The sequence below is a fragment of the Lissotriton helveticus genome, chromosome 6 (genome assembly GCF_964261635.1).
Source record: "Lissotriton helveticus chromosome 6, aLisHel1.1, whole genome shotgun sequence".
Taxonomy (NCBI): Eukaryota; Metazoa; Chordata; class Amphibia; order Caudata; family Salamandridae; genus Lissotriton; species Lissotriton helveticus.
Window position 1 is genome coordinate 700614016 of NC_136067.1, and position 14427 is coordinate 700628442.

At 50.2% G+C, this 14427-nt stretch overlaps 1 protein-coding gene across 8 annotated transcripts in view; it reads right to left on the minus strand.

Annotated features, from left to right (window-relative positions):
- SYNCRIP (synaptotagmin binding cytoplasmic RNA interacting protein) overlaps positions 1-14427 on the minus strand; it is a 682339-nt gene that overhangs the window by 559043 nt on the left and 108869 nt on the right. For all 8 annotated transcript variants that reach the window (XM_078648172.1, XM_078648171.1, XM_078648170.1 and 5 more), the window contains one exon: positions 7771-7889. In XM_078648172.1, coding sequence (XP_078504298.1) covers positions 7771-7889 — 119 coding nt within the window. The remainder of the gene's footprint in view (positions 1-7770; positions 7890-14427) is intronic.

The window sequence follows — 14427 nt, forward strand, 5'->3', positions numbered from 1 at the left end:
GAACAAGGGTGGGAAGCCCATCCGCCTCATCACCCCAAATAAATAGCCCTATTCCAGCAAATCAAACGCCATTGTAGCGTCCAAGAAGATAGCAGCCATGGGGAGATCAGGGGAGATGGTGTGCAATACCGCAAAAAGCGTACGCAGATTGTGGTATGTTGCCCTGCCACGCACAAACCCCAACTGGTCGGGCAGTATAAGGTGTTCCATTAAGAGACTCAGTATTGTAGCTATTATTTTGGCCAGTATTTTCGTGTCACTATTGAGCAGCGACAATGGTCTATAGGAGTCGCAACAGTAAGGGGCTTCCCGGACTTAGGCAACGACAATATTAATGCTTCTCTCAGAGTGCGGCAACTTCCCCACCTCCAATGAGTCTTCATATACTACTCTAAGCACCGGAGCCATGATATCTATATATGTTTTATAGAATTCCACCGGTACGCCATCAGTGCCAGTGGCCTTACCTGTCTGCATACTCATAATGGCCTCCCGCACCTCATCCAGCTCAAAGGCGCACACAAAAAGGTCCTCTGTGTGTCGCTCAGCCACACTAGCGCTACGTCCTCCAAGAAGTCGTCTACCTGCATATCCTCGTTACCACTAGTAGTGTATAAGGTACTAAAATGTTCTAGGAACTCTTTCAGAATATTACATGACTCCCGGTGAATGGCACCGCTCGAGTCCTTAATTTCCGTGATTACATTGGTGCATCGAGGCTGTCTCACCGTTTGCGCCAGTACTTTCCCAGGCCTGTCTCCCTATCCATAACATCTAGCCACCCTGAACTTACTTCTGTACTTCGCCTCTCTCTGTGCCTCCTCCATGTCGAGGGATAGTTTCTCCCTAAAAGTTGCATGTGTTTCTTCATTGGGGGCAATGGCCAGCCAAGCAAAAAAACGCTTTAAACAGAATCTAATTAGGCAACATCCCGAAACACTCATTGTGGACACCTACCACTGCTCATCAAGAGGGCAAAGAAAAATGGACTTCAGCTGTCACACCTTAAGACCGGACCTATTTTACCACTTTTAACTCACTCCTCCCCGTCTCAAAAACCACCCTCACAGAACATAACCGGAAACTAACTATCTCCCCCCTCAACCAACAGTCTCTCTCTGGAGACATCACCATCACCATTTTCCTGAATGGCACCATTCTTATTCAGGCGAAAGATGAAAACCTAGAGTTCTTTGACTCCCTCTTCCCCACTCTAAAGACGGCTACTGCTCTATTCGCTCACCAGCCACACACACCCCCCCAGTGGCTCCAGTCAAACCCCCAAGCCGCAAAGCAGGCTTCCCTCACCTCTTCGTGCACCACCGCCCATGCCTACTCATGTCACCAGCCAGTCGCCTCCCCCAGCCTCGTCCCTTAATTCCCCTCACCCCACGGCCACCTCCACTTCCTCCCTACCTCACAGAACTCTGCACCCCATCCCTCCCTTCCCTCCCTCTCCCAATACCCCGGACACCCCCCCTTCCTCCATACCTCCCAGAACACTAGCGCGCACCATTCCACTCAGCGAAGATAACCACCTCTCCCAAAAAGGCTGCAACCCTCCTCCCTCTCGTTTCCTTGACCACATGATCTCGAAACCTAACCCTGATCCCCCCCCACCCCTGCTATCCCCCAATCATAATCTCACCTCAAACCCTTTCCTCCTCTCTAGCCCTCGCCCATCTGAACCCAATCCTGACTCAGTCCCTCCCTCCCCAACCATCCCCTCCTAACAGCATCTCGCCCCATTACCCCTCTCCCTCCCCAGTCCTCTACAAACCGGAATCGGTCCCTCCTACCTCGTCCCTCCCCCCCACGAAGGCCCTGCCCCTTAACCCCTCTCACTCAAGGCCCTACTCCCCCCCTCTCTACCCCCCCCCCCAGCACCCATGATGACACATTGCCTGGACCTTCTTGAAGCCCAGATTGCCACGCTGATCCTCGGACTAAAAGAAACCCTTTCCTCCCTAGAGAAACTCCAGCTACCCCCCCATCTCGTCTCACCTCCCCTCCTCCAGCAACCTCCCATTAGGAATGACGCCCGCCCCCCTGATCAAACCCCAGTCCCCCCCAGGCTCTCGGCCTCCTCTTACTGAACCCAGGACTGAACCACAAGTTGACTGTCCCGGAAGAACCTCTTCCTCTCCCTCCCCTCAGGAAGTGAGCTCCCGAGTCACATCCTATAAACCCCCTCCCAACCATCCTGCACAAGCTCTACTCCCGCACCTCTCACCCCTTTCTTCGATCCAAGTCATCACTGGTATGAGAATAGACCCGCCTCACCGAAAAACTGCCACAACCCCAGCCCATCTCGCATCCCTACCCAGAGCGAATTTGGTCAACCGGAACCCGGATGCTGAACCTCCCATCAACTGCATGCTCATCAACTGCAGATCAGCCGTCAAACACGCAACTGAATTAGCCGAAACTATCCTCTCCCATGACCTAGATGTAGCCTTCATCACTGAAACTTGGCTGAACACCCTATCCCCTCCCATCTTGGACAAGCTGGTGCACCCGGCTTCTCACTTATCCACAAAGACAGGCCCATACGCAAAGGAGGCGGAACAGCAATTATCCACAGAAGTGACCTCTCCATTACTGAATCCCCCTCCCTCCTCTACAACTCCTTTGAATGCCTCTCGGTCAACATCAATTCGCCCCACCACAGCCCACTCCAATGCCTTCTCCTTTACCACCCTCCAGGCAATGTTACTGTATTTGGCGAACAGCTGTCGGATCTGATCACTCATACCGCTCTCAACAGTGACGTCAGAATAATCCTGGGCGACCTCAACCTAAGATGGAATGCAACCAAGAATCCGCTCATCCAATCTCTCACCTCCCTTCTTCAAGACCACGATATGATCCAACACTGCTCAGAAAAAACACACCATAGAGGAGCGATCCTAGATGCAAACATTGCGGACAAAAAGACAATCTCAATTGACCACATCATCCCTGTGGACTGGTCTGACCACCACGCGATGCATCCTCTTTCACATCAACCACCCGGCTCTTTTCCTCCCATCCACTAAAACCTCCCCCAAGTGGGTCAGAAACTAAACCTATGAGACCTACTGGCTTTGCCAATGATTTTTAGCTGTGGTGTATGTAGTGCACCGTGGCTACTGTGCAGCATAGCTAAAATTATAAAGATATAAGGCCTTTTATGCGGCCACTATATCACGCTCTAACAATGAGGAAAACATTTGTTTTATTTAGCAATCTGAGATGGACTGGTAAAAAACATAAAAAGTAATTGTGGGAGTGGGTTGGGGTTAGGAGTAGGACAAAGCAACACATAGAGAATGTGAAGCGCAGCTGGAGTGAAAGAAGAACAGGCAAGAGGTGCTTCTGAGAGCAGATGCTCCTTACTTACTACCGAGTACTCAGACAGACAACCAATATGTAGCTCACAGTAGCACCAGTACTGATCTTTTGTGGAGTGTGAAATACACAAGTGTGTCAACAAAACCAATAGTGCAAGAGTACTTTAGAGAAGTAACAAGCATTTACAATGCAATAGGTCTCATTAATTAAGTTTGAGCAATTGGATTGCTAAATATTGCAACACCAATTGCAACAAAAGTCTATAAATTGTAGGCCAAAAAAATGTGTATTTATTTTTGCAGCAATGGTGGCATGCTGCGCTTTAAATGAATATGTTTAAAAGTAAAGTGCACCATACTGCGATTGCTACAATAGTTAATTGTGGATGCATTAACAATTGATGTGTGCACTGATGGCTGGTGGTGTGTGTGCCTGTAGAAATTGCGGTGTGTGTGTGTGTGCGCCTGTAGAAATTGCGGTGTGTGTGTGTGTGCGCCTGTAGAAATTGCGGTGTGTGTGCGCCTGTAGAAATTGCGGTGTGTGTGTGTGTGCGCCTGTAGAAATTGCGGTGTGTGTGCGCCTGTAGAAATTGCGGGGGGGGGGTGGTGGTGTGTGCCTGTAGAAATTGCGGTGTGTGTGTGTGTGCGCCTGTAGAAATTGCGGTGTGTGTGTGCCTGTAGAAATTGCGGGGGGGGGGTGGTGGTGTGTGCCTGTAGAAATTGGGGGGGGGGGGGTGTTGGTGTGTGCCTGTAGAAATTGCGGGGGTGGGTGGTGTTGGTGTGTGCCTGTAGAAATTGGGGTGGGGTGGGTGCAGAAATTGGGGGGGGGGGGGGGGGGGGGGGGGGGGGGGGGGGGTGTGTGTGTGTGTGTGTGTGTGTGTGTGTGTGTGTGTGTGTGTGTGTGTGTGTGTGTGTGTGTGTGTGTGTGTGTGTGTGTGTGTGTGTGTGTGTGTGTGTGTGTGTGTGTGTGTGTGTGTGTGTGTGTGTGTGTGTGTGTGTGTGTGTGTGTGTGTGTGTGTGTGTGTGTGTGTGTGTGTGTGTGTGTGTGTGTGTGTGTGTGTGTGTGTGTGTGTGTGTGTGTGTGTGTGTGTGTGTGTGTGTGTGTGTGTGTGTGTGTGTGTGTGTGTGTGTGTGTGTGTGTGTGTGTGTGTGTGTGTGTGTGTGTGTGTGTGTGTGTGTGTGTGTGTGTGTGTGTGTGTGTGTGTGTGTGTGTGTGTGTGTGTGTGTGTGTGTGTGTGTGTGTGTGTGTGTGTGTGTGTGTGTGTGTGTGTGTGTGTGTGTGTGTGTGTGTGTGTGTGTGTGTGTGTGTGTGTGTGTGTGTGTGTGTGTGTGTGTGTGTGTGTGTGTGTGTGTGTGTGTGTGTGTGTGTGTGTGTGTGTGTGTGTGTGTGTGTGTGTGTGTGTGTGTGTGTGTGTGTGTGTGTGTGTGTGTGTGTGTGTGTGTGTGTGTGTGTGTGTGTGTGTGTGTGTGTGTGTGTGTGTGTGTGTGTGTGTGTGTGTGTGTGTGTGTGTGTGTGTGTGTGTGTGTGTGTGTGTGTGTGTGTGTGTGTGTGTGTGTGTGTGTGTGTGTGTGTGTGTGTGTGTGTGTGTGTGTGTGTGTGTGTGTGTGTGTGTGTGTGTGTGTGTGTGTGTGTGTGTGTGTGTGTGTGTGTGTGTGTGTGTGTGTGTGTGTGTGTGTGTGTGTGTGTGTGTGTGTGTGTGTGTGTGTGTGTGTGTGTGTGTGTGTGTGTGTGTGTGTGTGTGTGTGTGTGTGTGTGTGTGTGTGTGTGTGTGTGTGTGTGTGTGTGTGTGTGTGTGTGTGTGTGTGTGTGTGTGTGTGTGTGTGTGTGTGTGTGTGTGTGTGTGTGTCAGATTTTGCAGTCCGCAGCCTGGTGGTCAGGATAAAGACAGTAAATGCAGTCTTTGTGTTTATCCTCCACAAAAAGCAATCCTTTGAAAAGTAGAAGTTGAGCAGAGTTCAAAGGAGACTCCCTAAGCACAACGTGTGGTAGAAAATCTGAGGCTCCTTCAGGAAGGTTCTAAGGGGTGAGGCACTTCTGATTGGCTGAGGCCTAAGTTTGGTCTATTTTACACAAAGAGGGTGATATGCTACAAAAGGGAATGAGGCATAGGCCTTTTCCTTAGTCTTTTGTACCTACAGCTATGGTATTTTTGTTGCCGAGACGCCCATTCCGACAACGGGGAATGATACAAAGCATGGGAATCTATGAAAGTTCCAATACTGGGGTAATAATGGGAATAATATATTTATAGGTAAGCTTTCGGCATGTACAAAAATGTTGTTGCAACCAGAGAGCAATGGTGTCTGGTAGGCTTGGACCTGATTGATTTAAGACCCTGCGCTTTTCAAATGTATAGAGGCTTCTACATCTCAGTACTTGCATTTTGTTTCTTTTAACTACAGTGCTAGTAAGCATTTAAGAAGCGTTAGACCCTTTATTTCCATCTTTTTCCCAGAAAATTGGCTTCTCTTTTTGTGAGGTGCCCTTCTTGTAGCAGGAAAATGGCCATCTTAAGCGCTCTCTCCCAGCTTCACAACCAGTCAAGGAGCATGAATTTTGCTTAATAAAAAAGCAAACGTTAAAAAATAAAGAATGCATAAGGCTGGGAAGCAACACAGAAGACCATGGCACCAAAGAGGAGAAAGGTGGCAAGGCATCTGCTTCTACTGTTACTGCACCTTCCTTCCCCAAGAACTCTCACAGAGGGGGAATGAGAGAAGTGTTGACTTATTCGCAGTTGTGCACAGAGCCACTACTGGTGTGGACAGAATTGAGCCAGTGTCATTCCCGAACAGTGAAGTACACACTGTTGCGTTTACGGTCTCAACCTCCCTGCAACGGAAAACGTCAAGGTCTCATTTCACGGTGCAAGTATCAGCATCGAAATTGTTCTCATTTCTACTATGTGCATTCTGTCGTGCAGATTCCTTCCTTCACTCTCACAATTGTATATATCAGATGTGTTTCGAAGTCCCCGCAGATTGTGTCAAATTATTTGCATACGTTACTATCAAAGAAAATCCTACAGTGCAAAAGGAGGGTTAACTATTGCGGCTTGTTAAGGTGAGAAAGCAGTTTTTCAATATGACTTACTTGCTTGCCTTAGGCTGCTCAGCCTTGGCTTGCCAGTAATTTCCTTTCAGGGAACAGTCCACTGAGGTTCAAAACCAAGTTACGATCCTGAAGTTCAGTTTTTCCAATGGGGCCAATGTATTCAATCAGCCACAATCCATTTTCGAGTCCTAGGGGGCACCTAAATATAGAGTTACATACAGCAAAATCATCATGTCGCAGTAGAAATTTTAGGGAGAATGTGCCAATTTACCGGGTCTGGGACACACTACATCCAAAAGATTTTGGGGCCACTGCTCAATCATGACCATAAACAACAAGATATCCTAAGATGTAAGGGCTAGAGAGAAAGTCCAAGCAATCCCAGAATCAGGATAACATCTACCCGTCAACAGAACTGGAACACATTTTTAAGGCGTAAAAGGAAGGGGGACTTGGTCCCAAAAGAACTAGGAATTGGGCTGGGTAAATACATCAATGAAAGCTACAGAGCTGATTGTAGATGGCGTAGGCTCAGCAATTCAAAGAACACTGGAGACTCATGAGCCAGATGATGCAAGACTTCCATCTACATTCTTCGTTCCATTTCATGGGCAGCTTCGACCAGATAGGAAATCCACCATTAACATTTTACAGTCATCTGGGTCAAGTGTAGATCCTAAAGTAGGCCTTTTGGCCTTCTCTGGATGGAGAATCTCTGAACGCTCGTTCAGTGCTATGATTGCACAAGTGACATGAGATTCCTACAGACCAGTTAGGAAGCAGAACCGAAAAATCTGAGTCTAGAGCTAGCATGGAGATGGGCATTATCAGCCAAAAGCAAACAAGACAAGCTTGTGCACGTGAAAAACGCACACAGGGTGCAATGGATATCACCAGTCTACTAGTAATACACATAAGCCAAGGGACATCTTTCATACATGCTGCAGACAAGATTAAATCTAAGGCACCAGTTACAGGTTCTAAATTGATCTCTTACAGGTCAGAGCTGGTAGCCAGTCTAAGCCATGTGGATTGACTAGAACTGTGCTTCAAAGTTAGTAATGAAGACTGTATTGAGGGGACAGTAGCCACTCTCACTGATAAAGGGGTAAGATTTGGGTGCTCCACCGGCAAGAAATACACCTCTGAAGCAGACAAAATTGCACCTCCGGTGAACACACATTGGTCACTAGAAAAAACACAAAGGGTTGACAAGGAAGTACAAGGGCAGCACGGTTAACTTTTATCAAGTAATGGTGAGGACTTTCTTCCCAACAAAACTTTAGTGGAAGTAGACACCAGAAATGTAGGGCCAAGACAAAATGATACATTGTTGGAGAACGGATTTGCAAACACTGCACTAAACAATAAAGCATGTATTACCTGAACATGTGACAGGTCGCTGTCCTTAAACTGTTGTAGAACAGCTAGTGCACCATCTTCGTTAAATTCCTTTAAAGCTTCAATCGCTCGTTCATCTAAATCACTGTGTGCAACTAAACCTATTACAAAACAAAAGAAAGACCTGCTCAATGCATTTCACAAGACACATTTTTATAATCACAAACAAGGTTATGTTACAAAGGAAGGAACAACATATGTATTGTCAGATGAAAAACATTTTTACAAGTAAACGTGCCTCAGATATATAAAATTGTTGCAGACTGTAGGAAAGTGCCCCTTTAGTATGGTTACCCCCTAACTTTTTGCCGATATCCGATGCCAACTTGACTGTGTGTGTGCGCTGGAAGACTGCTAACTAGGCCCCAGCACGTGTTCTTTTCTAAAACAGTACCTTTGTATCTACAATTGGTACCCCTCTGGGCCACCGGTAAGTCCCTTGTAAAATGTACGCCTGGTACCACGGGCCTTGTGACCAGAGAAGGTCTCAGACTGCTGCAGAATGTATTATGCCACCCTCAGAGACCACTCACCTTAACAACCCCCCACTCTGCCAATGCAGACTGGGTGTTTTGGTGCAGACCAAACTAAAGAGTAAACAAGGCACACATCGCTGTGTGCCATACCCACGAACACGGACTGTGGCATGGGTAAGTTACCCCTCTAGCAGGACTTTCAGCCCTAAAGGGAGGGTGCGCCTTGTCCAGGTACTGCAAGAGCAATATGCCCCAACAGTGTCTGAGCTACACAGACATTTTAAGTGTAATGAAGTAATTTTGAGCACATGGGTTGGGAGTTAGTTAACCCAAACTCCCTACCTCCAGGATGGCTTTACCAAAGTCTGCGAAGTTTGGTATCACACTTCCCAGCACATTAAACCTGCAATGATGTCAATGATGAATTTAATGAAAAATACACACCGAGGGAATCGTCAAGATGCCCCTGAAAAACGACCAACTATGGAGTGGCTTTCGACTGGTTGCCAGCCATCTGCCACCATCCAACAGGTTTCTGGACCCCTGAGTAGAGAGAGAGAGAGATGTAGGAAAGTGCCCCTTTTTGCATGATTGCCCCCACTTTTTGCCAAACTGTTACTTTGACCGAGTGTATCCTGGGTTCCTGCCAACCAGGGACTATGTTCTTTCCATAAACTATACTGTTGCAAATCCCAATTGGCAACTATATGGCCACATGTAAGTCCCACGTAAAAGGTACCATAGGTACCAAGGGCACTGTGACTAGGGAAGGCAGCTGAGGGTTGCAGCTCATATTGTGCCACCCTTAAGGACCATCAACATTTATATACTCCCCCCCCCCCCCTTTGATACAGAACAAAGGGAAGAGTCGAAATGGCAGATTCCCTGTGTGCCATGCCTACAATCAACTGGCTTGTCATAGGTGAGAGAAAGTGCCATCTTTCTTGCCTAGGTATGCCCCCACTTTTTTCTGAACTGCTGATGTAATTTGACTGAGTGTGCCCTGGGTCCCTGCCAATCAGGTACCCAGGGCCTGTGTTCCTTCCCTACAAAGAAAAGCTATGCTGAAACAAAATACCCAATTGACATCTCTGGCCCCTGTCAGCCCCTAGTAAATGGTACCCTAGGTACCCAGGGCATGGTGATCAGAGAAGACGAGGGCCGCAGCACTTATTGTGCCACCCTCAGGGGCCCTGTACCCTGGCTCCCACACACTGCCTTTGCAGGCTGAGTGCCTAAGTACAAAACTAAAGCAAGAGTCGACATGGCACACATCCGTTTGTGCCATGCACACATAACCCACTGCCCTGGCATACTTCAGTCACCCCTCTAGCTGGGTGCCCTATGCCAGAGGTGAGGGCCCAGGTGCATGAGCCCTGTGCCCCTACAGTACCCAGGGCCATTCCTGGGCAATGTAAGTGCAGTGTTGCCATTTAAGAGTATATGGTGCTGGGAGGTTGTCATTCACGAACTCCACAGCACCATAATGGCTTCACTGAAGACTGACAAGTTTGGTACCAAACTTCTCAGCACATTAAACCTGCACTGATGCCAGTGTGGGATTTAATGTAAAATGCACAAGAGGGCATCTTAGAGAGGCCCTCCAAAAACCCGAACCTACAATCCACGTCTGGGCTGAGTGGCTGCAGAGGCTGCCACACAGCAGACATGTTGCTGGACCCCTGGGTGGAGAGCCCCTCGCTCTCCAACAAAGCACATCCTGGGCGAGGTGCTATGTCTCCTCCCCCAGGATGGACAGGAAGAGGCTTCAAAGGCATACTGCCTCAGAGCTTCTCCAGACCATTTGCTGTACACAGCAACCAGCCCCTCACCAGTCATACCCCCACTCTGGCGGGAAGACTGGCGGGAAAAACTACGTCAGGAAGGGGGGGTGCCAACCTGTGCCAACTCCACCCCTCAGGTGGAGGAGGCGAGGTGAAGCACGACCCCGGGCTCCGGCCATCTTGTAGATGGGGAGTCCTGCCCAATCCCAGCTAGGCTCCTGGCCCCCTCCCACAAGAGAGAAGCAGGCCAGGGGGTGTACTCACCCCAGGACAGTGACCCATTGGCCCCTGCCCTACCTGTAACGCCCCTAAATTTAGTATTTAGGGGCTCCCTGAACCTTCCTTCCTCAGATCCCGATATCAAAAAGAAAGAAGATCAAGAAGAAGAAGACCCGCCGTGCAGCTACTAACAAAAGGACAACAACAACTGACTTGGCCCCTGCACTACCGGCCTGTTGACCCTGGAACCTACTCCTGCCTAAACCCGGCTACCTCCGCGGACAGCAACCTTGGGACACCCAGAGGACCTGCCTGCCTTGACCCTCTCGACGATTGGGACTCCCATCAGCAGAGGCTCTGCTGCAACAACCCACCTGGTGCCTACCAGGAAGCTCTGGACCAGCACACTCTGCACCAGCCGAGCCCGGGCCGGGCCAACCCGAACCAAGACCACGAGGACGTCCCCCGGCCGACTGGTACCCAAAGTCCAGTGCCCAAAGCCCCTCCTCGACGAGCCAGCAGACACCTGCAGACTCAGAACCAGGGGCCACACCAACCGCGACCAGCCGAGGGTACGCTTTTCCGACCCCCCAAAGACACCCCTGCACCCGGCGGCCCCCTGTGCAACCCTTTGGGGTACCTACCTGTGTTCCAACATCCCAACTTACCTCTCGAAGTGCTGGTCGCCCCTGGAGAGTCACCGTACCCGAGCCTGCAGTCTTTGTTCCTTTTTCAAGATCCTCATTGGATAACATTGAGCGCCCGACGGCTCAAAAGCACCCTGCACCCAGCCGCCCGAGTGCCGCTGGCTGTGACCTCTTTGCCCTATCCTACTTCCCCTCTTGCCCTGAGCAAGTGACCAGGAGCCCAGCTCCCCGAGCAGCGTGGCCAGCTCGCCAGCAGCCACCAACCGAAGGCCCCCTTTCCCTCATTGGATAACATAGGGCCTACCTACCTCTGCACCCGGCCACCCCTGCGCCGCTGGGGCTGAACCAACTGTACTCACCTGACCCTAGCGGACCCCTGAGTCTATGCCCAGAACCCTAACTTCACCAACTAAGTACTCACCTGGAAACCGGTATGTTGGACCCGGCCTCGTGGCGTGGTCCTACCCCTCCCGCATGGCGGGCCCCGGACGACATCGGCCCTCCATCCAGCCCGGGTCGGCCTCGGGCACACCTCTGCATGCCCTCCAAACCCCCAGATCCGCCACCCGGCGGCCCACAACCACTGACACGGCACACTCGGGCCGCCCCAGCATTACCGGTCCGGTGCCCACCCCGGACCCTCATTCCAGGCCCGACGCCATCTTGGGCCCATCACGTCACAGACACGTGGTCCCGGACCAGCCGCGGCCACGGCCCCAGCGAGCCCGCCATCGAGGCACCAAGAACCCTCCGGGTGGTAGAGTGGCCACTCAACCAGAGACAAGGAGAGGGGAGTTTCGATGGCTCTCCAACCGTCCCCAGATGCCTGGTTTCGATCGGCCTCCCTGAGCGCTGGCCCCACCCCCTGCTGGGTGTCTGGACACCATCATCCCGGACCCTCTGACCCCCAGGCGAGAGGGTCCGGACATCATAGGACTCCAGACCTATATCTGGGCCAGCCCCGTAGTAGGACGGCAGTTGTATCCCGGAGTCGAGAAGCCCTGCTGACGCTGTCGCGGCTGACCCTGAGACGAACTCCCCTTGCTGCTCTACCTGGAACCTGCTGGCGCTGCCGCGGTCCATCTTTGCTGTAACCACCTTGGAGCCTGCTGGCGCTGCCGCGGTCCATCTTTGCTGTAACCATCTTGGAGCCTGCTGGCGCTGCCGCGGTCCACACTCGCTGAACCATCTTGGAACCTGCTGGCGCTGCCGCGGTCCACACTCGCTGAGCCATCTCGGAACCTGCTGGCGCTGCCGCGGTCCACACTCGCTGAACCATCTTGGAACCTGCTGGCGCTGCCGCGGTCCACACTCGCTGAATCATCTTGGAACCTGCTGGCGCTGCCGCGGTCCACACTCGCTGAACCATCTTGGAACCTGCCGGCGCTGCCGCGGTCTACACTCGCGGAACCATCTTGGAGCCTGCTGGCGCTGCCGCGGCCCAACCTTCCGGAACCCCCCAGCTCGAGGATTGAGAGCTGTGCGTAGAGTCTCCTTGCAACCGACCATCTATAAGACTGTCCCGCTACCTTGCCCCTTGCCACGAGACTTTCCAGATCTCGGGATCTGCTGTATATATTGAAACGATACTTATTGCCCGATAAAGATTGAAAACTCTATCTACGTGTGGTGTATATTTGTAGTGGTGTGGTTACTCTGCTGTAAGATTCTAGGAGAGGGCCCTCCCTTCGGAGGCCTCTCGACATCGCTCGGTCCCTTCTCTGAAGGAGGGGTAGACCTAAGGGTGGTCAGTCAGACACCTTCTGCCTCCCCCGGGTTCGCCTTTCTAACACGGTTATTCACTTACCTGCCATTGGATAGCATTGACCCATTTTGGACTCGAAAATTTTCTAAGTGTGAAGTTTTGAAAACTGAAAATATTCCTATAAAATCAGCCAAAGTCCGAATTCGAAAATACTCACCTCTGATCAGGAGAGAAGCCAGTACTGTACCTTTCAGCCCAGTACTGAACCACAAAAGTAATCCCTAGCGGGTTTACTAGTAAACCTGTATTTTCTCCATAGGAACCCATTGTCTGCTTTTCTATGAAATTTCTTTTAAGTGTCTACTTTTGAAAACTGCAAATATTCTTTAAAAAAATCGTACAAAATACTGAAATGAAATTACCTACCTGTTTTGTGTTAAGCCCCCAGTGCTGGCCCTAGGAGTCTAGTGCTGGGTTACAAAAGTAACGCGATCGTACTTTACCTGTAACCTGAATTTCCTCCCATTGAATAACATTGCGAGAATCACCTCGAAAGTTTCGAAGTGTGAACTTTTAAAACAGCTTTATATTCAGGAAAAATCATCACTGTAACTAAAACGTTTTTGCAAATCTGGCTTCAGCTTAGACCCCAGGACTGAATCCAAGATCTAGTCCTGGAACTACCAAAGTAACCCATAAAGTAATCACCTGTACTTTCCTATGAAAACCCATTGAGCTCAATGCTAGAGTGTGTTTCCGAACTGCATTGCTGATTAGCTAACCTGTAATTATTGTATGTACAAACTTATTGCCCCTCTGCAAAGTATTTACATGAGAGTACTCGTAACTTGAAAAGTATATTTTTATAACTGTTGGTTCTAAAAATAAAACAACCATAACTTTGGATATACAAACAATTGGCCTGGATTTCAGTTCTTGAGTGTGTGAAACCTTTTGCTGACTGAGTGTGTACCTCAAATGCTTTACACTGTCCTCTGGTACTGCCTTACTGCTCGACCAAGCTACCACTTTGGAGAGTAAGGCCAGTTCTGACTTTAACCTCTGTTATACCTCTGGGGTTGGTGGACTCTATACACACTGTACTTCCTTCTTGTCCAGTGTATATAGAGCCACTTTCTCACAATAGGCGAGCCACCCCTCTAGCTGGGTGCACTATACCAGTGTTGAGGGTACAGGTGCATGAGCCCTATACCCCTACAGTGTCTAAGTCAATTCTTAGACATTGTAAATGCAGTAATGCCTTTAAGAGTATATGGTGCTGTGAGTTTGTCATTACGAACCCCACGGCACCATAATGGCTTTATTGAAAACTGGGAAGCTTGGTATCAAACTTCTCAGTACATTAAACCCACATGGATGCCAGTGTGAGATTTAACGAAAAATGCACTCAGTGGGCATCTTCGAGATACCCCCCTGAAAAACGACCTAAGTCTAGTATCCTGGCTGAGTGGCTGCTCGGCAGCTGCCACCAACAGACATGTTTCTAGACCCCTGGGTCGACAGCTTGACGCTTTCAGGGTCCTGAAACAATGCACATCCTGGGACGAAGTGCCAAGCCTCCTTCCCCAGGATGGGCAGGGTGCACGAAGGAGAAGCTGCACAGTCTTGCCGCCTTTGTAAGCTACCCCAGCCAATTGCTGCTCTTAGCAACTGGACCCCACCGGTTCAAACCCCCACTTTCGATGGGAGAATCGGTGGGAAAACCAAGTAAGGAGGTGAGATGTGCCCACCTTTGCCAACCCCTTCCCTCAGGTGGGGGAAGCGAGGTGAAGCACAACTCTCAGTCC